Source organism: Lampetra planeri, chromosome 19, assembly GCF_965212315.1.
Source record: "Lampetra planeri chromosome 19, kcLamPlan1.2.h2, whole genome shotgun sequence".
Taxonomy (NCBI): domain Eukaryota; kingdom Metazoa; phylum Chordata; class Hyperoartia; order Petromyzontiformes; family Petromyzontidae; genus Lampetra; species Lampetra planeri.
The window spans coordinates 6955729-6981142 of NC_136125.1; the positions used below are offsets into that span (position 1 = coordinate 6955729).

Here is a 25414-nt window from a genome sequence, read left to right on the forward strand (position 1 = left end):
GATTTATGTTTGTAAACCGTTTTTGTAATATTTTATTTCTACAATGGGGTTGTTTTGACACAATCTAGATGTTTGCTTTTGTACGGATTACAGTTTTGTTTCGTTGGTGCATTTTTTTTAGTTTGTTGCGTTATTGCTCGTTTCAATTTGGTGACCCATGTCACGCTTGCAAATGAGAATAATCTTGGGCACCCAGTGCCCACCTGGTTAAACAAGTGCACGTTCAACATATGCAAGTTTCAATAAAAAATGCAGGGATTTGTTTCAATATAAATATCACCTTCAAGTCTTGATATTATTGTATTAAATGGTGTTAATAGGGTGTTCACATTCAAAATTTGTACATTTCATTGAAGCTCTACACAATTGTGCTTTCCACATTCAATGTTAAAAACAAGTGATACATTTACATTTGTAATACTTTATTCCTTCAAAAATGCTCTATTTACAAGCAGTAACATGTATGCATGTACACATTGGAGTTTAAATTGGAAAAAAAAAATCTCATGTGGTGGCCAGGTGGCAAAAGAGGTGAGAGGCACGGAGCTGATAAATCCTGGGTTAGAATCAAGGTCACACACCCATCAGTACTGTGGTGGAGAAACTGCTTTATGGGATTCCACACGTTACTTTAATTTAAGTGTTTACAAACATCTGTAATTAATGTTGTGGACCGACGACGACTGTGTAGGTGTTAGCGGTTGTGTTGTAAGGCGCTAGATGAGTCCATACAAGATCAGGTAGAGCTGTCCAGTATATATTCTAGCTGTACCGCGTGTTTTTCGACGCAATGTCCGAGGTTTCGATTCACGTACAAACCCGTTAAGCACATCAGGGTGGGAGCTATCATCAATTGTTCAATTAAATTGGACAGTGCAGGTGTGTGGTCAGCAAGTGGGCAATTCTCAAATAATTAACATTCTCCCAGCTTCGTCGCGGGAATCTACAATGCAACTTCTCCTGCGAGAAGGTGAGCGGCAAACCGAGGTGTCACGCCGTGTCCATCGCAGACGACATTTCCTTCAGCTGCCGGGAAAAGTTCTGCAAAAAAAACGTCGGTGGTGCAGATTAAGATACATCTCGACATTTATTGGTGGCAGGGTAGTGCCGTGGTAACGTTTGTTGCATCACAGCAGCAAGAAGGGCCTGGGTTGGATTCCACACTCTGCGTGGGTTTCCCACCCATCGCTAAAATCAATTTGCGATTACACAGCAATCAAGAGGACTCCACAGGACCACGCCGAGGCCTAGGCTGGGAGACTTTTAGGTCGAGGTCAGATCCTCAAAATATATTTTTTTTATATATATATAAAGAGACCAAACATGTATGAACACTGACAATCTGTAAATATACATTACAGGTTTCCCTCGCTCTATGCGGGTTCGGTTTGTGCGATTTCGCGCTGTATATGCGGCTAACCTGTATCTCCCCAATTCGCTACACAATGTGATTTGAATTCACTCTACACGTGGCGATGCGGTCGGACGTGAGACAACGTTGTGTGTGTATGCGGTCGGACGTGAGACAACATTGTGTGTGTACTGTGTGTGTGTGTACTGCGTGTGTACTGTGTGTGTGTACTGTGTGTGTGTACTGTGTGCGTACTGTCTGTACTACTCGGCAGGCAGCCGTCTCCTCGTGCGGTTTCGCTTTGTGCGCACTTTTTTTGGAGCGCATCTACTACTGCTGCCGCACAGAGCGAGGGAAACCTGTATGCCGTACATCCTCGGGAGAGCAATCAGGTTAACACTGACAAGTCCCAGGGCCTGCTTGAGGGGGAAGCTGGGGTTCTTCACCAATGAGTTGCAGGGCACCCTCTGGGTGGTGGTGATTGGTGGGATGACCCATCACCACGTGGGGCAGTGTTCCTCACTAACTTTCAGAGGTGGGAGGCTACATTTGCCGATAAGGCATCAGTGTGAGGGCCGCCACACCGCCTGCCAAGGGGTTGTTTTCACTTTGTGTATTGTCAGGGGCCGCAGTAAAGGCCACCAGGGGGCCGCCAGTGGCCCGCGGGCCTTGCAATAAAGAAAACCGACGTGGGATGTCACCTCACCTGGAACTGAGTGAGGTTCATCTCGAAGACTCGGGTGCTCGTGCGTCCCGACTTCTCGGCCAGCGCGAGGCACAGCGTCACGAACGGAGCATTCAACGCACGGCAGCGGTCGGAGCTCACGCTGATGCCGACTTTCCAGCGCACGTCCAACAGCTGCACCCGCAAGCAGAGACGAATATAAACCGTATAACCTCTGACCGCTGGGCCAACTGCTTGTTAGCGAGCACTCATTGAGGCGCGCACGGTGCATGGGGGCAGTGGTGTGGCCAGCAACCATGCCAGCTGAATTGTGTCTCTCCAGTAACGATGTTTGCACACCGCACCATGCACTCATTTACAGCCTGGTGAACGTCGGCGAGGCCAAGTACACGTACACAATCGCGCACACGAATATAATTTGCTTACTCTTATAGCCTCTGGGATATATACGTTGAACTTCTTTTGCACCATACGTAGACGACCGTGCTAAACGGAGGTGCGAAAGAGTTGATGGTGATGATTCGATACATTTTTTTACTATTGTGGTGAATGTTGCACATCTGGTGGCTTGCGTTGGTGTGCATAACCCACACAACAGCCAGGGCGAAACACCACGCGCCACCAAACACAACAGTCACCGCCCGCAATGGGTAGGACGTACCCTGGCGGCAGAGGGCAGAGAGGCCGGCCACTGGGTGGGCGGTACCGGTCCTGCGTTGTCCCACACGTGCTTGATGACCTTCAGTGCTGGCCGGGTCCAGTCCGAACTAGCGCCGGCCAAATCCAATGCCAGCTGCTCGCCCGACGTGCCCGCCTGTGTGGCCACCCTGCAACGTGGGCGGGCGGAAAAGGTCAAGGAGCAGCCCTGCAATTATTCATGCTCCTAATCCACATTTTGTGAAGTCTCTGGTTTACGACGATCCACATTTACGATGTTTACACGATGCCACCACGAGACACAGATACTTGATTTTACGACACACCTTCCGCCACGACTCCGAACACATTCGAACAGAGTCGGCCTGGTTTCTTTCCGATGTGTGGAGCTTTTATTATTCTCAACTGTTTTTGTAGATTTGTACCTATTAAACTTCGTTAAATAACTGTTTCTACTGAATGGGAATATAGGGTCTGATTTATGACAATCCGATTTACGACAAGGTTTCCAGGAACGCATTGTAATGTAGTAAAAGCAGAGACCGCCTGTACTTCTATTTTGGCAACATTGAGCAGGAGAAAGTCAAAACTAATCCAGGGCAAGAAGGCAGGACACGAGAGTCAACTGTGAAGTTTGGCTCTCGCTCGATGGCCATGTCGAGACTGGTGTCATGAGCACTATGGGATCGTGACACAAGGTAATTCACATGTTTGCTGTGGCCAAGCTCACCTGAAGATTCCTGTGAGCAGTGAGACCACCTCCTGCACCGACTGCTCGCCTATGCCCTCTACACCACAGCTGATCAGCCGCTGCAATGACATTACCACGATGACACAACCACATCACCGCCATCACCAATGCCACCACCACGAGAACACGGCAACGCCACCATGGCAATGACACTACCACGATGACACCACCACACTGACATCGCCATATGGGCAATACCACATTGATGCCGCCACATCGACACCATCAAAGCCGATGGCCTCCCCACAGTCCAAAAAGCGACGCGGTTTCCAATTAAAACACGTTCCTTTGGAGTGGGCAGGTACGAACTTGGTTGGACAGCGCAATCGTGCGATCCGTGTCACGCGGCGCAAGCTGCGTGCAGCGGCGCGTCACGTGGTGCTGAGCCCGCCCGAAGCGCTCTATGAAATACAAATCGAGGGCGTGGCTATGCACGACAGACAGACAGACAAATAATCCCTGGTGGGCAGTGTAGAACTGTTGTTCCTACCTGTATAATTTCTATTCAAATAAGAGATGTTATTCAATTTGAAAATGTTGTGTGAATCTACAATGGATGGATTAAAATGTATGTATGGCTACTACCTCTTGGCTTGAGCCACACACACACACACACCGCGTCGTCAAATTCACCCACTGGAGATGTGAAGCAAACCTCACCTCGTACATGGCACCCGTGTCCACTGCAAGGCTCTCTCCTCGCACGTAGGCCAGCACCACACAGCTCTGCACGCAGGGTTAAAAGGTAATTACGGCCAATACAGTTGATCCAATCATCCCCCGCCATCGCTTCTTTCCTGTTGTAAGATCCGGTAGCTCTTGCAAGTCCACGACATTGCCACCTCCAAGTCCAGCCATAATAATCAATCATCACTATCTAGATTTAGGCCTTCTTGTTGGATAGCCAACACATCATGCAAGGATGTTTTCCTGTATCATCGCCACATCTGGATTGAAAGCTTCCTTTAGGTCTCACAAACTACTCAAGACCTCAAACAAATCTCTCACCAGCTTAAAAACACCACTCACCACCTCACCACACGACCGTAAAAACCTCCCGAGATACTGCTCGTCACCATCAAGACTGGCCACTGAAGGCACACCACCTCCTAGACTCTCTCACATTACTCGCCCACCTCAAGACATTAACATAAAACCACTGACTCCTTCAACAGATCAACTCTTTTCCCAAACGATTCAAAAATGTAACTGCCAGAATCCACACCCATTGACGCGACCACATCACCCCAACGCTGGTTGGGGAGGGGAGGGTGGGGAGGAGCTGGGTGGGGAGGGTGGGGTGGGACTGGGTGGGGTGGGACTGGGTGGGGAGAGGCTGGTCACCCCGTGGTGCCCTTATAAAACTCAACGTTTAACCTACCCACGCCGGCTTGTGCCCGCCATCACAGTCGGCCATATTTGCGGAATACACCACGCCGCCGTTGACCCTGGCCATTGACCGAGCAACCCAACGTTCCTACCAGCTCCCTCCGCAGGAATGTGTTTAACCTTCGCTCAGTGTGCATCATTCTATTATCCTCCTGTAGTCGGAAACTTCCTTCCCAATCAACATTTGGTGTTGAAAAATCAGACATACTTTACTTATTTATATTTAGTGACTTGCTTCCCTTTTTATCCGTTGCACTTCGAAAGTTTTTTTGTATCGTTGTAACTTCATGGCCCGCCCCTACTGCACATCTGTGAAAAAGAGCTTCATAGCTCATCGGATTCCTCCTGCAGCCTAAATAAAGATTGCGATTCTGAACCGTGCTGTCACCATGAATATGATCACGATATACAAAGTCACGAGAAGTGGTCGCTACGCAAATCTAAATTAACATTGCATTGTAACCCACCTCATCAAACACACTCTCACCCATCTCACCACCACGTGGACACAACATTACTCACCACCTCACCACAACACACTCACCATCTCACCACAACATCACTCACCATCTCACCACAACATCACTCACCATCTCGGCGAAGAGGTCAGACGGAACGCCGCCAGCCCGCTTCACTGCAGCGCATGGACCTGCCGGGGGGGCACCAGAGGAGGAGGTCAATCATAAGCGAGCTCATCCCCTTGATCCCCTCTCCTCATCCCCTCGATCTCCCGGTGTTTCTGATCCCCCAGCGTAGGTGCCCCTTATCCCCCTCATCCCCTTAACTTCCCGGTCCCCCGTGACCCCCTTCACGTCCCCGCCCCCCCCTCTCAACCACTACCTCTTCTCATATCCCATAACTCTCACCTTATCCTTTAACCCACACCATCCTTACAATCCCCTCGCCCGCTTATATTATCCTTAAACCACTCACCAATATCCCATGACACCCCCAGCACCCAGACCTCCTTCTCCCGTATCCATAAACCTGTACACACCAAAACCACCTCCCCACTTTTGTTCCCTAATCCTCTTTACATTAAACCCCCCAAACCTTATACTGTAACCCTAAACCACTCACCCCCCATCCCTTAACCCGGGGGAGCAGAGGGATCAGGAAATCGGGATTCTGTCTAAGAGGATCAGGGGGTGATAGCGGGGATTGAGGGGCACCGCAGGCCAAAGGGGATAGGTGGAATAGGGGGCTCAGGATGTACACCCCGCTTAGGGGATCAGACGGATGTGGATGAAACAGGGGTCCCACCTACCCCGGGCGGATCAAGGGGATAAGAGCAGGCCCAAAGGGAACTGTGGTTACGACAGCAGCTTTGTTAACACTGCGACGGCCATTCACTTCAAATGGCATTACAATTTGATCAGCAGATATCAGGGACACGATGAGATAAAGGGGATGAAGGGGATACATGAGATAACGGGAGATGTGGGGAGTTGGGGGAGATAACTGGGATGATGAAACCACGGGGATGAGAGGGATGAGTGGCCAGGGGATTAAGGAGCGTGAGCGGAAGAGGAGATGGATGGGGATGTGGGGGATGAGAGAGACGAGGGGATGAGAGGGTGAAGGGATTATGAGATCGGGTGATCAAGGGGGTCACAGGGGACCGGGAAGTGAAGGGAAAGAGGGGGGGTAAGGGGGACCTACGCCGGGGGGGTCAGAAACACGAGGGGAGGAGAGGGGATCAAGGGGATGAGGGAGACCAAGGGGATAAGGAGAGGGGACCAAGGGGATGAGGGAGACCACGGGGATGAGGAGAGGAGACCAAGGGGATGAGGGAGATCAAGGGGATGAGGGTGACCAAGGGAATGAGGGGATCAAGGGGATCAAGGGGATGAGGAGACCAAAGGGATGAGGGTGACCAAGGGAATGAGGGGATCAAGGGGATGAGGGGACCAAGAGGATGAGGGGATCAAGGGGATGAGGAGAGGGGATCAAGGGGATCAATGGGATGAGGGGACCAAGGGGGTCAAGGGGATGAGGGCCCCACCTCTGGGCAGGCCTCGGGCCCCGAGCAGCGGCGCCATGGTGACGGGCACGTGACCCGGAAGCGGGTGGTGGAGCGCGCGTTTGCAATTCCCACTTAGCATTGGCGCGTGGCCACGTGACCGTCGTGGTCAATGGCGGCGCTCGTATCCTTAAGCGTGCTACCAAATGCGATTGCTTTTATTCAATATCTGAAGTGGAATTGGTTTCGATTGGTTCATTGTCCTTGTGAATGTAAGTCGCTAAGTGCTATTTAGTGGCTATTTGAAGTGCTGTAGGAATTTAAATCGTTAAATTGTTCTCATCATGTTCGGGAAGTTACTTGACGTGCATATTGCGTCATTACGTTAGGGGCTGTCCATAAATGACGTCACGCACCAAGGGAGGGGGGGGGTCAGACATTTGTGACGACGGGGGGGGAGGGGGAGAAATGTGACGTCATATCAAAATGCGCAACTTTAAATAAATATAGACAACACGTTCTACTTAATTAAATATACTTTTTAATAAATGTTTTCTCCTACAACATCAGAGTGCAGCGCCACATTAAATATGCACTACAATGACAATAGTTTAAAGCGATTTGAAGCATGTTTTATTTTTTTTGGGGGGGTGCAGAGCTTTGTGACGTCATGTTTGAGGGGGGGGGGTCTGACTTTTTGTGACGCCGCGTGACTAGGGGGGGGGGTCAAAAATCGTCCAAAATCGCGTGACGTCATTTATGGACGGCCCTTACAGCGTGCAATATTGTATTGTAGACGTCATCGTATTGTACGACATCGTATTTCACGTCGGTGTATTGCATGACGTCATCGTATTGCAGACGTCAATGTATTTCACAACGTAAGTGTCATGCATTTCGATGGCACGACGCCATCGACATGCATGACGTCATCATAGCGCACGTCGGGGTATTGCATGACGTCATCGTATTGCAAGACGCCATCGTAGTGCACGACGCCTTTATTTAATGACGTCATTGTATTAATAGTATTTCGTGACGTCACTGTTCACGTCATTGTCTCATAACGTGGCTGATGGTCTGTCTGGCTGCCGACGTTCTTGACGTCACACCGGTGCGCGGCATTTAAACAAAAGCCACGCATTTTTCGCAATAACGATTTTACAGCCAATTAGTAAGGTTTGTCACGTGAACAAAACGTGTCAATTCGTTGCTCGTGCAGCACATGATGGGATATTGGAGCGTAAAGCCACAACATTTACCATTATATTGGTTGCAAAAGCCTACGCGTTAAACTGGACTAACGTTACTGGGTGACAAGATGGTATTGTCTTGGCAAAGCGTGCTCCGTATGTTGAACTTTTTTCGCACCGTACGTAGCCAAACGTGCTGCTAATCGCAGGTAACTCACATTTGTAGCGGGGGGGGGGGGGCTGGAGATGGGAGGGTAGCATGGCAGGCTGTGGGGTCATGTGGGGGTATTGGTTACCATAAATGCAAATCCCATATAAATGGACCTTTATTCTGTGTGGGAAGTAATGCGAATGGTCATTCCCAAAACGAGACGGGACTTGTTTTTTTACAATTTAATTTTATTCAGGAAAGCAGCACCGACGTGTGGGTCGTGCATTGGATGTTTAGCCAATTTTATTCCTTACATCGCATGGAAAGCCAGTAGACAGAGCACAAAGAACCCCACCAGGCAGCATGCAACAGCTATGCTTGAAGAGTGCTCCACTGTTAAATCTAAATTGAAAACTAATTTCTTTAGAAATGGTTTTAGTTGGTTTGTTGTCCTTCCCCCGCACATCCGATTAGCACGTACGGTGCGAAAGAAGTTCAACATGCATGGAACACCTAAACGTGTTGAACTTTTTTCGCGCCGTACGTATCCAACCGTGCTAATAGATGGTGGCTGACCGAAGGAACAAACCTTGAAAGAATACCGTTAGCTCCTGCGGGATCTGGCAGATGCGAGGATGGCGATGTGTGGTGGCATCAATGCCATTGATCGTGACCCCTTGACGTCGACTGCTTGATTGAAACATTCAGGCGCAAGCTCATAGTACCACGAGACCTCGCCAAAGGGGACACTTGGTGCTACCCCTAGGGCCCAGGCCAGTTAGCCACAACACAAACCCTGCCTCGAATGCAAATTCCCTGTTTATGGAAAATGTCACAAAACACACACGGAAACGCACATCGGTGATACAGATCCAACAGATCTTTATTTGACCTACTTTCATTAACTGGAGTGCGATCATCACGTAAATGGCCAAGGCATACAGATTTAAAAACACAACTCATTAAACAATAGATGTCGGTACCACCAGACGAATGGCCGTTAGATTGTCCCCGTTGATAAATCTACGTTAAAGTTTACGTCGTGGTCTCAATTATTGTAGCTGGTTGCATGAAGCGACTAAGGTGAACATTTCCTCGACTTCAATGGCAAACGGAGGAACACTTTCACGCAAATCGCTAAAAGTTCAAATTATTTGGAATGCTCCTGTGATATTACATCTCAGAAGCTAGGCGAGGTTAGTATTTCAACTTTGTAAAGCGCTGCACAACATTCGCTAGCTCTCGTGGAGAAAACCACTCGGAGGTGCGGGAAACCGCAAATGGGAAAGGCAGCGAGACATTGACCTAGCACCAAGTCCCTCTCCAAGCTCTGCGGTCCTCTATAAATGAAGCTGTTATCGGCCAATAACGGAGTGATTAGGATAGCTCGATGGAACAGGCGGAATTCCACACGTTGCTGCTTTCTCCTTGCAAGCCAGGATAGGGCACCTCAAAAACACCCACAGGAAGAGTTGTTTCACACGTGTGATCCACCATCTCCCACGACTTCCAGTATTGGATTCCAGGCGTACACAGCCACCACCACCGCCTGGCTTAAGACGAGCAAGTGCTGGGATGGGAGACTGCCTGGCAATACTTTACCGGGTGATGTAGACTTGGCCTGCGAAAAAGCCAGCAGATGGCAAAAGAGCAATCAGATTATGTGATCTATTTGCGCCGAGCTTTGAGGGTTACCCTCCTTGCATGTGCGGTGCGTTTTCTCCAGGTTTCTCCAACACAAAGCCAAAAACACGGATGGAATTAGCGAAACATCCCAATGTAGCAGGTTCCTTTCTGAAAAAAAAGCCTTTGGACTCGGCAAGGCTTTCTCATAGGTAAATAAAATTGTTATTAAAATACGTCATGCAACGGACCACAGGTCTCAACCCCACTCGCTTTTCTGCGATAACACTTTTGACTTCATTTAAAATAACAATGAGACAATGCGTCGTTGTCCACGCAGTATTGCTCTTAGATAATCATCCGTTGCGAAATAAAAGTTTAAAACTAACCGTTCAAACGTGTGACCCCCAACCCACAATTCGAGGACGTCTTTGAGCATGCAGTTGTACAGCCCTTCATCACTGCGCTGGGTGATAAAGGGGCTTTTTACTCGGGGGAAAAACTTCGGATCTGATCTCTGCTCGTCTTCGAAGATCTGACGAGAATGGCCATGTATTTCGGATGATTTGGTCATAGGTTTGAAGATCTGTAACCACTTTTTTTTTCTAACTTTCATTCTGTATTCTAACAACCCAAAAAAATCCTGACGGCAACTGCCCTAGACCAAGAGGATCTCAGGTCAATGGGCTTCACATATGCAGACAGCAGAGTGTTTCCAAGCTGCAAAGGTTATAACTGCCAATCAATACTTCATATATTACAAACAGCTTTGCTGATGCATAACAAAATTCGAAGTGCGGCATTAATATTCATGCAATTTATGGAAGTGTTTTTATTGGCTGGCTATGGTCACCAGTTCAACTCTTTCACCTATGTGTGTTTTGTCAACTCCAGTCCTTGCTATGGGTTGCCACCTGTCCTGGTTTTCCCATAATAGTCCCGCTTGCTCGGGTAGCCGTTTGCAAGTCTTCCCGGGACATCAATTAAACGTCCCGGCATTCAATAATACACCAGTCAAGATTACACCTGGTATGGAGATATTCCACTTCTTCCCATGATATATCCCCGGTTTTATTATACGATGATCCTCGTAACCGCCCCCTCAAACCCCACCCATTTTACAGTGTTTCGTGTGCGGTGCACACGAATACAAATTAAGGTGCATGCGGTAAAAAAAAATGGCTGTCGGTTCACGTGGTGGACAGCAGAGGGCAGTAGTAACGAAATCCATTGTACTTTGCTCGAGGTCTGTTACCCCCGCTGAGCGGCTTGAGGTATCATCAAATAATCTCGCGAGAGCCCAACGAGGTGAGGGGTGGGGCCCTCATCCAGGAGTGGATTGACACAAAGGGCTGCAATGAAAGGAACACGGAACGGAAACTGGACACTTGATGGGCATCCGTGAGGACTGGAGTTGAGTAACAATGGATCTTGTGAACCAGATGGGACTAATTTCTTGGCCTGCAGTTTTTTCTTCTTCTTACAAATTGGAATATGACACCGCACATGACTCAATTGGGAACATACATTGCAAATCGTTGCAAAAAGACAGACCCAGGCCACTCTTTGAACAACAGACTTCGTCCTGGTCTCTCAATATTCTCACTCGGTTCAACAATACAAAACTTGGGACGCATGTTCGGCCCATCCATCATTGTAATGTGAATCAACGCCGTATTCTCAAATTCTCGCCGAGGCAAAGTTTTTCAGCCTACTGTGAAAGGACGTGAATCGATATGCTGGCTCAACTCGCCACACGGGGAGGGGGGAGGGCATGGATAACAGACAAAAGGCGAACAAGCAGAGCACACCACCGGTAAAGGGTCAACTTTCCACACACAGAAACCGTTACGCGTTCAAAACGCCCGGTTGGATGCAAACAGTCAAGATACATTTGAAGGAAAAAAATGGGAAGTTGATATTTAACTTGTTTTTCTTTCAGCCGATTTGCTTTAAACAAAATGAAACGTCACGGAGAAGGTGGGCTCTCTCCCCTATCGATTCCCCGTTGTTGACATGGCTCCGGCCTCGGGAGCACGAGGTCACACGCGTGGAGTTTTTGGACGCACACGCTTAACCATTACAAGCAAACTCTCGGTTCGCTGCGATCATGGGTGGGGTAAACCAGGTGGGGGGTGTTGTTGGTGGCCTAGATAAAATGAAAACACGGGTAAAGCAAAGCGTGTCACCCAAGGCGATAATTTACTTGCGTAGAACGCGGGTGAACATGCAAGAACACGTCGCCCCACGTTTGTATTGCTTCTTAAAATCGGTTTACCCGCCGACGTGATTGGTGGTCACATGCGCAATCAACCGCCTGACCCCCAACGGGTGAACAGCGGTCGACAATTAATCCAGCGCGCGATTAAAGATACTTTTATTCACTTGTTTGCGAGAACGGGGTAATCTGCGCCGCCGGATAAACTGCCCGAGGACAACCGCGAGTTGGCTGCACTGTGTACGCAAGGCGGCGGACGATCGCTCCAAAGCGGCTCCACACTCGATAGCAATGAGTTACGCAGCCAAATCGCTGTCCAAATCGTGCAACTAACAAAACGCCCTCGGATGCTTCGTCGAAAGCTGAGCGAGTAGTTGCACAACGTCTCAAGTAAACGGCTTGTTCAGGATGGTACCGAACGATGTCGGTCCAGAAATTTGCAGTGCGACGGAACGCACTGCTCCAAATCGACGAGCAGACCGTCGATTGGAAGTCCACGTCCGTCGTCTCTGCTGCGAGCAGCAACCAGTCGCTCAGATTCTCCACAACTAGTTGCAGCGACGTGCACGCGTAAAGCGATCGCTCTGGTGTAGACGCGGCCGTGGGTGCCAAACGCCAGGGGCTAAGTCGGATGCGGCCGGGCTCGCAAACTCAGCGAGCGAGACGCTAAGAGCGCAAAATTCTGTACACGGAGCCCAACGGTTTTGGCAAATCGCTCGCTCAATATGAAGCGACGTTTTTTTGCCCTCTTTTTTTTCACCTCTTACATTTTTTTCAAGAAAAACTAAAGTCGTGCCGATAAAAAAAAATTAAGGGCTTTCACTATTCACGTTTGAAAACTAAAAAAATGCAGTTTGTAAAACACGGCACCGATGAGAAAATTCTGTCGGCGGAAAATAAGGCGTCATCACGCGGCAAGTTCTGGCAGGAAGAAGGGCAGTGTCTGGGTAAATTGGGGCGCAAAAGAAATAGCAAAGCACGAGTATCCCCCCCCGCCCGTCCTGACCCTAACACCCCTCCACCCCCCTTCGTCCCTCTTTAACAGTAACTCCTAAAAGTCCTGCAATTTTAAAATCAAAGTCGAACCTGTCGTTTGTCACGCGCCCCCTCACAGTGCAACCTAATGTGACACAAGAACAACGAAACGCAATCAGTTTTAAAACCAACGGGCGGGCGAGTTCCGCGACGTACCATCCCCGGGTGGTACCACGGTGCCGATCGGCGCGACATCGGCACGACGTCCGACGTTTCGCTCCACGCGCTGGGGAGCTTCTTCGGGAAAACGAACTTTAAGGTGCGCCACAGCGCATGGATAGGCAACGTCGGGACAGCACGACGACTAACAACCAGCCCGAGTAACACATTGGAGAATGATACAGCAACAACCGCAAAAAAAACATATGCACAAGCAACTTCCGTCCATTCATTTCGTTTCCTGGCAAACTTTTTCGTGGTGCCAATTTTCACAGAGCCGTGAGCGGTGGTGGCGGCGACGACAAAGGAGGGCTTGGTTGGTTTGGTTTTGCCGGGCGGTTGAAACGTGTCCTTACACCTTCTCCTCGTCGACATAACCATCGTGTAGGGGCGATCCAGGCTGTTGTTGCTGCTGTTGTTGCTGCTGCTGCTGCTGCTGCGTGCCGCCTCCGGAGAAAAACCGGGACGCCTGGCTGAGCAGAGCGCTGAAAACTATGGGGCAGATAATGTTCATAACTGAAATGTCCAAAACAATGACACCGCAATGGCGGGACAACGCAAAAGGAGAAATGGAAATGAATGCGTTCGAGGAAAAAGGGAAGGAATAGCAGAAGTGGAGAAACAGTTAATGGAAGGCCGAGGTGGCAATGAGCGACGTGAAGACAAACGTGGAAATGTTTCATGAAAGAGAGACAAAGGTGTTAATATCATCATCATCATCATGCACTGCAGACGCAAGCGGTTAAGAGGGCCGTCAGTTGCGTAAGCAAACCGCTCGCGAAGTGGCAATGAGCCGCCTACCAACTATCCCGTGGAGGTCTCCGGTTGGGGGAGACCTTCACGTGGGAGTGAGCAACCGAGTTGCTTGCAACTGATCTGCCCACGTGTGGAGGGGCCGCATGAATGCGCGTGGGCCGAAACACAAAGCAGGGCCCTCTTAACACCTCACCCCCGTGGCGAGGTGTTAACTACTTCCCCTAGTATACAGGAGGTCGTGGGTTCGATCTCCACCCTGACGCCTGCTGTATATTTGGAGTTTGCATGTTCTCCCCGTGGTCGCGTGGGTTTTTCTCCGGTTCTTCCCTCCACATTTGAAATCAACGTCACACGTTTCGAGTATTTGGCTGCTATACATTTGCACACAATGAGCCACTTTGTTGAGCTGTCATTTGTGGCCAGGTCGCTAAATAGCTCAGTGGGGCATTACCTGGTCAAATAAAAAATAGTTTAGTTCTTAGTTTTCTTTCACGCTCGAAGCTTTGCCCCGAATAAACAAGCCTGCGGTGCCAGGCAAGGTCGTTGTGTTTCACAAGGGCACCTCTTGCCAAATCCGATACCCGACCCCGCCAGGCAGTGGCCGTGAGAGAGAGAGAACACAGAAAAATAGAAAGAAGCTGAGAAAATTCAAGTTGACGCATAGTTGGGACAGATCCTACAAACTATGCAACCTCAGAGTCAAATAGTGCAATCATCCTAACAGTATATATATACAAAGTGCTTCAAAAAAATGTAAACACTTCAGAGAATTTGCAACAATCCAATAAATGTGCCTCCGGGCTCTGGAGACGATTCTAGGTACGTGTTAACAATTATGGCCAACAAATGGAGACTGACTTTTTGAAGCTATTAACATACAGTTGTTATCATGCGATTGTATTATCCGTTCTTTTTCCATTAAAAACGATAGTCCCATGTCAGTGTTAATATTTTTTTGAAGCACTCTGTACATATATGTCACTGACAGCCCGACTGTGTATACGCTGCTGGATGAGGGGCCTGCCCGGCACACCGTGCGGGTCCACGGCAGTTAATGGGCCGTAATTCCATCGCGCTGGTTGAAGGCGGGGGGATGCAGGGACGTTGGGAGCATAGACGTGCAGTGTAACAACGCATGCACGCAGCAGCAAACCTGTCGTGCGACACAGTTGGTGGTCTCCCATCCAAACGCTATCCAGGCTCAACCCTTGCTTAGCTTCCAATGTCCAAGAGGGCAGGAAGATGGGGCGCAGCCAGTCGGAATCTGTGGCGCGACTGCTGCCGATTTGCCACAAACCGGTGCGATACCCATTTTACCGACCCTGCAAGGGCTGTATATTTGGAGCTTGCATGTCTCTCTCCCCGTGGTTGCGTGGATTTTTCTCCGGGTCTTCCGGTTTTTCATTCCACATTTAGACACGACATGCGTTCAGATTATTTAGCTGCGATCAATGTCTACACGATAAGCCACTTCACCATTGAGCTATCATTTGTGACAGTCAGGTCGCTTCTGATAAAGAGCTACATAGCCCAGTGGTGCCTTACCTGATAACATAAAAAGTTTAGTTTAGTTTAGCGACTGGGCGACCCCAACCGGGGCCTATTGCCGATATCGGTGATACACACAGAGGGCGGAGGAGACCGTCTTGTTTAGCCGCGTGCACGCAGCGGTGGCAGGGTTCGATAAAGGAAAGCGGCGAATGGTGCAGGGTGGAAACGAAGCAACTTACGTTGAGGATCCTCGCCTCTTTGCCCGTCAGGTTGACCCTCGCCGTCGTCTGCGCAGGAACACGAGGAGGCCGGGGTTAGCAAAGAATTACCGTCGTCATCATCATCGTCGTCTTCGTCGTTATAGGTGCGTGGTGAGCGGTGGTGTGTATCGATCGGCGCTATGCACTTTTAAATCTAGTTTAGTTTGTTGTCCTTCCCCCCGCACCTCCGAATAGCGCAGTTGGCTACGTATGGTGCGAAACGAGTTTAACATACATAGATATGGGGAGCGGTGGAACAGTGGTTGGTGCGCCGCGCACGGCGACCGGAGTTCGATTCCCGCTCATCATGGCCAATACTGGTGACAAATATCTGAAACGGTCCCGGGCCTCCCTTATGTCGACTCAGCCTTAAATGAGTACCTAGTGCAGTATGTAAAAATCGCGGCGACTAGGGAGACAAAGGCGGCCAGGCGAGGTGCTGGCCACCGACACCCTCGTGTGCTGTGCCGGCCTTCAAAAGGTGCTCGCCAACAGCACTTGCCCCAACAGTCTGTTAAGGCTATACAGGGGTTCTTTGTCTTTGTATAAATAGGAGTGTGCCGGTGGTGGTGAGTAGAGGTGAGGGGGGTTCTCACCGGGGGCCTTGAAGCACAGCTTCTTCTTCTGGTACGCCACGAAACTGGAGCCGCCCGCTAGGATCGCGGCCGCCAGCGCTCCCAGAATCCCCGCGACCGTCCCAGGAACCGCAGCATCTGCGTCTAACAGACACCGGCCACCCCGTCGCCAACATCACCGCCGCGTCGCCAACATCACCGCCTCGTCGCCAACATCACCGCCCAGTCCCCACCCCATCATCATCACCATCCCATTATGAACATCGCCACCTCACCACCTACGTCACCAACCCATCAACATTATCTCCATCCCGTCACGAACATGAGGTTAAGATGTAAAAACATAAAACTGCGACCTACCAGGTCCGGTTGTAGGAGACGGGATGTTGCCTGGAGAGAGTTCATTGAAGGGGAGAGAAAACGCAACAATTATTTAACGTTTTTACATTGCAAGAAAATATCCACGTATAAAATAGTTTTTTATTTATTCAAATGTTATTCCAACTGCCCGATTGGCGTCGTCACGAGACGACACTTCCATTCAGGGAAGGAGATATCACAGAACGACTTCTGAGATCTCTTCAAGTGACCTCTCTTGCCCTACGGCGCGAGGAGGTGCTGCAATTTGGTACACGCCCACACGAGATTGGGCATACGTTACCGTTCGTGCCCAAGGTCCGCTTAGCGAACGTCGTTATAAAATGACCGTTACACCCAACGCAGTAACGCTGCAGGGGGTGCGGGCGGTTAATCGGTCGGGGCAGATAAGTGACGGTCGCCGGAGACGATGTATGTTGAACTTCTTTTGCACCATACGTAGCTAACCATGCTAATCGGAGGTGCAACGTTGTACTGTACTCCTGCCTGCGTTCGCTACGAGCCGCCGCGTGTTCTCTGCTCACCTCCGCGGGCACCACTGCCGCCACTGCCACCGCTTCCGCCGCCCCCCGCTGGCCTCTTCCCCCCCGTGATGTCGAGGAGGTCGTCGTCACTGATGGCTGGCGGTGGCAGTGGTGGGGGACGGGGTAGGGGAGGAAATGAGGGCACAATCACTCGACCGTCGCGACCACCGCCATTGATGAAACATCAGGTGGCATCACCCCCCCCCCCTCCCACCCACGCCGATCCCTCCGCTACATCCCAATCCCATCCTGCATGAACTCCAAGTTCACAACTCGCAGTCTTCAAGATCGTCCACGGACTCTCCTACGCCTCCGCTCCCCTCTTATCTCACTCTACTCCACCCCAATCGCTCTCCTACATCTCCCCTCATCTCTCTACTACCTCTCTTCTTTCATCTCACCCTTTCCGCACTCCACACACTCTCCTAGCTCTCCCCTCTCCCCATCTCATTTTACCGGACAAAATTATACGAAGGATAATTCAAACCGCATGGAAATTGGGCTATTAAAAACATAGAACATGAATGACCGTGGAAAGCGTTGTCCGTTTTTATTGGCTCTCAAAGTACTCGGTTCTACTCACCCACGTGCGCACTACACCCCTTGCCCACAACGAGTGAGGAGCAGCTGATAAATTAAAGTACAGGGCGTGTAAAAAAAATAACTATAAAAACATTTCTGCAGGGGCGGTCAATGAGGAGGCCTGATAATACACCCACAGATAACCCAAGAGTTAACTGTATTCGCAAGAGGGGGGGGGGGGGGGGGGAGTCAAACGTAATTTTTACACTCCAAACTCTGGGCCAAGTCGGAGTTTTGTCATCCAAGTCAGAGGCCCTCAACGAGCGAGGAGCAGCTAATAATTAAACCAGCGTTCCGGTTTAAAGATGGCACCGAACAAGCACAGTTAATCTGCAAGCTGGATAATTGGACCACGGATACATTTTCTGCAACTTTCCCCAAATGAGATCCCCGATTGGCGATTATAAGATCTCCGAACGGTTAGAGCCAGGCAGCCCTCTTCCCCGGGAGGGAAATTGAGTTTAAGCTGTAAATTGTTATCCAGGAGAGAACTCGAGCGAGATCAGCCTAAGTGTCATTCGCAAGAGAGACCAGGGCCAACGAAACAACAAAATCAACAATAAACCCAATAAAAGTTGAGCAATGAAGCAAATGGAAAACATGAGAGCTAGAACTGCCACGCTACAGGAGAAATAGAAAATAGTGCACTAACATATATTGCACATGAAGGAACATAAGTTTCCTCGTAATGTAAGTTGGCTTGCAGAATTAACTTTTGAATCGTTTATCGTGAAATTACGAGAGATTAAAACGGATTTGTGGCCATTGAGGACAGGGCGGGACAGAGGAAGGGTGAGAAGAGGGGGGGGGGCAGATGTGTGAGATGTGCAACCATGCGAGAGTGGGCGATGCACAGGGTTACTTACATCCACTGTTGGTTCCATCAAAATTGTGATCCGTCTTGGGCTTTGCTGGAATCACTGTCAACAGTACACAAATACAAAGACACCCGTATAGCCTTTAACAGACGGCTGGGGCAAGGGCTGTTCACAAGCAGCACCTATTAAGGCCCGCACGGCACACGTGGGGGTGGGTGATCGGCACACGTGGGGGTGGGTGATCAGCACCCCCCAGTGACGATGTTTATTACACACCACGTCAAGTACTCATTTGAAGCCGAGTCGACCTAAAGGGAGGCCCGGAACCGGTTCACATATTCGCCACTGTAATTGGCCACGAGCGGGAATCGCAATCAGTGCCGCCGGGTTCATAACGCAGCGTGCCAACCACTGCACTTCCGCTCCCCACAACACGAGAACACGCTCAATTAAATACAGTTTAAGGCCCACTGATCCAAGCAGCACTTTTATTCGAGGGCGACCTACCCATGAAGGCGGTCATGGGTGCACATTACAAGGGATCACCAAGGATGATGGTTGCACGATGATGATGGGGTGTTTTCACATTTGTGTATTGTCGGGGGGCGCCTTGCAATGAAGAACATTGATTGACACAGTAATAATTATTATTGACTTGTAACGCACCGCCACCTCCACACACCGCACAGTATCCGCTCGTTCTGGCAGAGAGAGGGAGGATGACTCAAGAGGCACGAGGGGCCATGACAGAGCAACTTGAAATGGCAGCAAACAGGCTGCTAACCCGGTTCCAAATTCCAACCCCCCCTCCCCCACCAAGCTCTGAGATCCTCTATATATGTTAACTACCTCGCCTGCGTTTGATCCCGGCCCTGAAGTGTGTATATGTGGAGTTTGCATGTTCTCGCCATCGTGTGGATTTTTCCCTCCACATCTAGAAACATCCATTGAGAGTATTTGGCTGCTATGAATGTCCACATAAGCCAACTTCGTTAAGCTACATAGCTCAGTGGGCCTTACCTGGTAAAACTAAAAACTCGTTTAGTTTATATGTGAAGGTGTTATCGGCCAATGAAATGAGCGTTTGATTGCGGGAGGAAACCGGAGAACACCAATCCACGCGTGTGATGGGGCAACACGGTCTCCCCCGCGCAGATGGAACAGGTGGAGTCCAGATTTTTAGCTGTAGAGCCTTTCTCCTGGCGAGCCAGGGTGTGGGAGGGAGTTTCACAACCCCCGCCGCCGCCGCCGCCTCCCACAGTGGTCGATGACACGTGTGCATAGCCACTGCGCGACTTGTGCGCTCACCCTCGCTCGAATAAAAAAGTGGTTCCCATTTGCGCATCCAGCAATCGCAAGATGGACAACAGGATGATGGACGAAATAATAACGAACGAGAGGATGTTTGTACGTAGAACTTCTTTCGCACCGTTCGTAGCCAACCGTGCTAATTGGAGTTGCGGGGGGGGGGGACAACTAAACAGAAATATTTCTATTTTTTTAGAAAAACAATACGATGAAGAACAAGAAGATAATGAACAACAAGATGATGAACAACAGAATGATGAATAGGACGTCAAACAATTTGATGGGAAACAATAGGACAGCGAATGATACGAATAAGAATATGCCACCGATTCGTGGCTTTTGGAGGTATTACCTGGCTTGTTGCTTGGGTCTCCACCCCCAAACAGATCATCGTCACTGAACTCTGGGTAAGCGGACACAGGGAGAAGGGAAGGTCAAGCAATGTCTAAGCTCACGATCGCACCACCTGACCTCCCCCGCGTTTGTTGCGTAGAGGAAGGAGGCTTCCCTTTGTCTCGTCGGCAAACATCCTCAACACGTGTGCGCGAGTTGTTTAGCTTGGCTTACGATGAAACGGTGGAAAAACCAAAAAAATGTAAACACCTACTCACCACCACCGCCACCGGACCTCGATGGAACGTCGTTGTCTTTGGGCTTGGTGGGCGTGTCTGCATGGGGGACACGCGGGCAAACTTTACCGACTCGGCACACAAACGGCAACCGTGCATCGTATCGAGGAGTCATCAGTGCACCGACGTCAGGGGGAGAGGGGGGGAGGGGGGGGGGCGACACCCACCCCGTGGCAACGCTTTCAACCGCGGCACCCTTCAACATCTTGGCCTAACAGTATCCCCCCCCCCTGCCCCGACATGGTCCTTGGTCTTCCCTCGGGTCGACGATATCGACAAAGCTCGCCAGGGCCACGTGCTCCTCCCAGCCTTCTTGCTTTCATGCGGTAGTAGTTAGAATAAGAATATTCATCGATTTATCTGGCAGAAATCCGATGAGCTATTAAGCTCTTTTTCACAGATGTCCAGTTTGGGGGTGGGTCAGAAAGATACAACAATACAAAAAAAACACGGGAGTGCACAGTATTGAAAAGGTGAGCAAATCGCAAAAAATAAATAAACTAAAACTATTTTTTTTACCAGATAAAGCCCACTAAGCTATGTAGCTCTTCTTCATTTTTATTAATTTATTATTTCCCTTCTACGTGACTTTACCGAAAGAACCAAGAATATGAATCCCTGCAGTCACGAAAGCTTTAAATCGAAATATGTAGCTCTTTTTCCGTAGCAAATCGGCCACAAATGATAGCTCAACGAAGTGGCTCATTACGTAGAAATTTATAGCGGCCAAATATGTCTGTGTGTACACAGCATTGTACCGGATTTCTTTCCCGGATCTCCAAAGTCCAGAAGGTCGAGGTCATCCATTGCTTTTGGGGGTGGGGGTTTATTCGTTGTAGTAGTGGCGGCGGTTGTTGTGGTCTGGGATTTGGTCGTTGGCTTCGGATCTGTCAAACGCGCACACGCACAGACACAAAACGACACAGATCCCCCGGGTAGCCATTTAACAGACTGTTGATGTAAGTGCTCGTTAAGTGAGTAGCACCTGTGAAGGCCGGCACGGTACACGAGGCGGTGGGTGATCAGCACCACGCCCGGCCGCCTTCTCGTCTCCCCAGTGCTGATGTTTACACGTTGCACCAAGTACTCGTTTGAGGCCGAGTCGATCTAAAGGAGGTCCAGAACTGGCGTTGGCCGTGAACAGGTATCAAACTCGGGTCACCGGGTTCGTAGCGCAGCACTGACCACCGTTGGTGATGTACGGTCCACAATCCGCCCCCACGAGACCTCATCCAGCAGTGGATTTGGCCAAAACGACTGTGCCGATGTACAAACACCGATATAACAACATTGCCAGCGGTCTCCTGTAAGTTGCTTTGAAGTTATTGTGTCTCACTGGGGAAGATTCAAACTCGGACAGGCCAGACAAGCGGACTCGGCAAAAACAACAAACTCCTTTGTTCGCTGGGTTGGGTGTCTCATGCAAACCGCAATTGAGAAGCAAATGGGAGTTGCCACGCATTAAAAATGTAATAGTGCTTTTTTTCCAGCAAACAGGGGCAGTCACTGACAAAGTCCCATGGGACAGCCGACTCCACAACAAACACAAGTGGGAGATGGGAGTGGAGATGGCAGTGGTTCAGATGCCGCGCTCGGGACCCGACAACCCCAGTTCAATTCCCGGCCACGGCTAGGATCGGTGGCGAGCAATTTGCGCATTGTCTAGGACCGCCAAATAATAATTGTTTCGAGTTAAGGGACGACGGCTGTGTGGCAAGGAATAAAACCAAGCTTCTGCTACTCCTCCTGAGTGATGCAGCCACTGCATAGAAGTTTCCTCAGCAATGAGTGCAGCATTGGGATGTTTTGGACGATTCCAGTTGCACTGCATGTCAGATACGGGAGGAAATGCATGCAGAACAGGGGGATAATGTACAAACTTCACGCAGAAAGGGTGACCCAAGTCGGGAATCGAGCCTGGGCCATTCTTGCTGTGGAGGCACGAGCCTCACCACTGCGCCACCGCCCTGCCACGCTGGGCGAGTGCTCAACACGGGAGGAGGAATCCGAATATTTCTTAATACTGGAAGAATCCGATGAGCTGTAAAGCTCTTTTTCACAAATTCCAGGAGTCAATTAGCAAGATTCACGAATCAATAATCGAAGTTCACAGTTACCATGGTAGTAGTGATAGAAGAGTGACAGGGAAGGTGGCTGACCGCCGATAGTGAGTGAGCGAGCGACTGGGAGTTAAGCGGCAAGCACTGGATCACCAATTACCCCAACTGCCACAAAACGAGTAAGTTGAACACAACGTGTCGTGTGGGGCATTGCCGAGGGAGCCTGTCAGTGAAGCTATCGCCGGTTCAGAGCGGCGCATGCATGAGAAGTGGTTTCCACTTTCTCACGAACGTCGAAGGGCAGGGGGGGGGATAGGTGAAGGGGGCAGGGCTGCCCCCTACCATCCCCCCAACACCCACCCTCTCCACCGCAGAGACACGAGGAGGTTTGTCCTGTCGTGCAAAAGCAAACGCCGTGACAACGGTCACTCGTGAAATATTCATTGGGAGCAGCAGCCATTTCCACGTGGTCAAAAGAGTAGAGCGTGTAGGAGGGGGGGGGGCAGGGTGAGATAATGGATGTGGCATGAGTTGGGTGTATATGGAGTACACGTATGCACATGTGTGTACATATGGGTTTGCAAGTATTTTGGGCTGTGTGTGCATATGTCAGCTATGTGTACGAGCATGAGATATGTATACAATGCATGCGTATCGGCTGTGTATACAATATAAGGTTTATGTTTGTACAGAGTGTGTGCATAGGGAGTGTAAGTAAACGTAAACACTCGTTACAGCGCTGTTCTAACGTCTGCTGCAAAACTGGCTGAGACTCGAGCACGGATCCTCATCAGCAGCCACGCGGGTAACTGGGTCCGCCAGGTCTTCGGACCAGAGGCCCCCGGTGAAACCACACCAGCCGTACCGTTACAAAAAGTTTGCATGTGTGTGTGTATATAGGGTATGTGTATACAGTGTAGGATACGTGTATATAGGATGTGTGTATTCATGGGTGTGTATACGAGCTATTTCAAAGTGGAGCATGGTACGGGAGAAAGGCGGAAAGGGAAAGTGTTGTGATCTGTAGTGTGGTGGTGGAGTGGGCGAGTGTGTGGGTGGGCGAGTGTGTGGGTGGGCGAGTTGTTGTGATCTGTAGTGTGGTAGTGGAGTGGGTGAGTGTGTGGGTGGGCGAGTGTGTGGGTGAGTCTGTGGGTAAGCGAGTGTGTGGGTGAGCGAGTGTGTGGGTGAGCGAGTTGTTGTGATCTGTAGTGTGGTGGTGGAGTGGGTGTGTGGGTGGGCGAGTGTGTGGGTGAGTCTGTGGGTGGGCGAGTGTGTGGGTGAGCGAGTGTGTGGGTGAGCGAGTGGGTGAGTGGGCTAGTGTGTGGGTGGGCGAGTGCGTGGGTGAGTTGTTGTGATCTGTAGTGTGGTGGTTGAGTGAGTGAGTGTGTGGGTGGGCGAGTGAGTGGGTGAGTGAGTGTGTGGGTGAGTGTGTGGGTGAGTGTGTGGGTGGGTGAGTGTGTGGGTGGGCGAGTGTGTGGCTGTGATCTGCAGTGTGGTGGTTGAGTGAGTGTGTGTGTGAGTGAGTGTGTGGGTGAGTGTGTTGTTGTGATCTGTGGTGTGGTGGATGAGTGGATGAGCGAGTGTGTGAGTGTGTTGTTGTGATCTGTAGTGTGGTGGTTGAGTGGGTGAGTGTGTGGGTGAGTGAGCGGGTGAGTGTGTGGGTGAGTGAGCGGGTGAGTGTGTTGTTGTGATCTGCAGCGTGGTAAATGAGTGGGTCAGTGATCGAGTGCATTGTTGTGTGTTTTGTATTGCGGAAATAATAATTATTCAGAGTTAAAGATGAATGCTTTGGCACGGAAAGAAAAACCACGCTTCTCCGATAACTCCTTAGCCGTTTTAGTAACATTGCAGCCATTCCATGCCAGCACAGATGTTGTACCAAGCAGATTAATGGTGTTAGTACTGATAAGAATACAACCGTTAAATATGGGAGGAATTGTGGATTTGACAGTCTTAAGTGATGAGGTAGGAACTGTGTATGCGTTTGTGGATATGGTGGGGAGTGGTAGTGTAGCGGTTAGCGCGCTGCACTATGAACCTGGCAACCCAGGTTCGATTCCCGCTCACGGCCAACACCAGTGACGATTATCTGAACCGGTCCCGGGCCTCCCCTAGGTCGACTCAGCCTCAAATGAGTACCTGGTGCGATGTGTAAACATCGTCACTCGGGAGACAAAGGCGGCCGGGCGTGGTGTTTGTGTGCCGTGCCGGCCTTCATAGGTGCTCGCTAACAGCACTTGCCCCAACAGTCTGTTAAGGCTATACGGGGGATCTTTGTCTTTACATATGCACACAGGGTCTACACGCGCACGTGATTCGTGTTGGGCCATTGGGGAGGCGATTTGAATCGCGGAATGCAGCCTGCGTAAGGGGAGAAATGCCTGCGTTGTGACTCATCATCATCACCGGCCAGGCACAGTGAACCAGCGAGACAACCCCGAGCCCCATGTACAGGAAACAAAAGGGACAGCCGGTGAATTCGCTAAATCCACAGGGCAATGGGACAATAAGCGGCGGGATTAATTGCCTCCGTCGATGAATCGCTGCCAATTTCCTGCTTTGCGTTATTTCCCTGCAGTAGGAAAATCACTCCCGTTCGGGTGGCGGCTTAAACCAAAGCAGCGGAAGAAACTAAACCCTCGGATATTGAAGGATGCCAAGTGGAACTTTAAACGCTAATCTTACAAACTTCTGACCCCCACCCCCCCCAACCAACAGCTTCAGAAGTAATCAACTCATGCGCATGTAAAGTCTTACGGTCAACCCGCCGCTGGATGAGGGCCTCCCCCTCCACGCTGTGCGGGTCGTGGGGGTTGTTTGACCGTACTTCACCACGGTGGTAAAAGTGTTGGGTTTGT

The 25414-nt window shown here is 50.2% G+C and overlaps 2 protein-coding genes across 2 annotated transcripts in view; both read right to left on the reverse strand.

Moving 5' to 3' along the window:
* Positions 1-405: 405 nt before the first annotated feature.
* Positions 406-6986, reverse strand: COMMD6 (COMM domain containing 6). The gene is made up of 7 exons (XM_078602832.1): positions 6839-6986; positions 5424-5482; positions 4105-4170; positions 3424-3503; positions 2698-2863; positions 2058-2210; positions 406-1041 (listed from the first exon to the last, which is right to left on the reverse strand). The coding sequence occupies exons 1-7, from the start codon at positions 6936-6938 to the stop codon at positions 991-993; spliced, it is 675 nt and encodes a 224-aa protein (XP_078458958.1). The 5' UTR covers positions 6939-6986; the 3' UTR covers positions 406-990.
* A 2012-nt stretch (positions 6987-8998) lies between these two features.
* The window catches only part of CD99 (CD99 molecule (Xg blood group)), a 32022-nt gene continuing 15606 nt past the window's right edge, over positions 8999-25414 (reverse strand). The window contains exons 4-12 of the mRNA XM_078602831.1: positions 21255-21383; positions 20479-20535; positions 20220-20270; positions 18608-18661; positions 17160-17255; positions 16618-16647; positions 16279-16401; positions 15662-15709; positions 8999-13667 (exon numbers count right to left, since the gene is read on the reverse strand). Coding sequence (XP_078458957.1) covers positions 13528-13667; positions 15662-15709; positions 16279-16401; positions 16618-16647; positions 17160-17255; positions 18608-18661; positions 20220-20270; positions 20479-20535; positions 21255-21383 — 728 coding nt within the window. The 3' untranslated portion in view covers positions 8999-13527. The remainder of the gene's footprint in view (positions 13668-15661; positions 15710-16278; positions 16402-16617; positions 16648-17159; positions 17256-18607; positions 18662-20219; positions 20271-20478; positions 20536-21254; positions 21384-25414) is intronic.

Coding starts and splice junctions, on each gene's coding strand:
- COMMD6 (XM_078602832.1), bottom strand. CDS start 6,938: ATGCTAAGTGGGAATTGCAAACGCGCGCTCCACCACCCGCTTCCGGGT. Junction 3,504..4,104: donor ACACGGGTGCCATGTACGAG/GTGAGGTTTGCT, acceptor ATGTCATTGCAG/CGGCTGATCAGCTGTGGTGT. Junction 2,864..3,423: donor CTGCTCACAGGAATCTTCAG/GTGAGCTTGGCC, acceptor CCCACGTTGCAG/GGTGGCCACACAGGCGGGCA.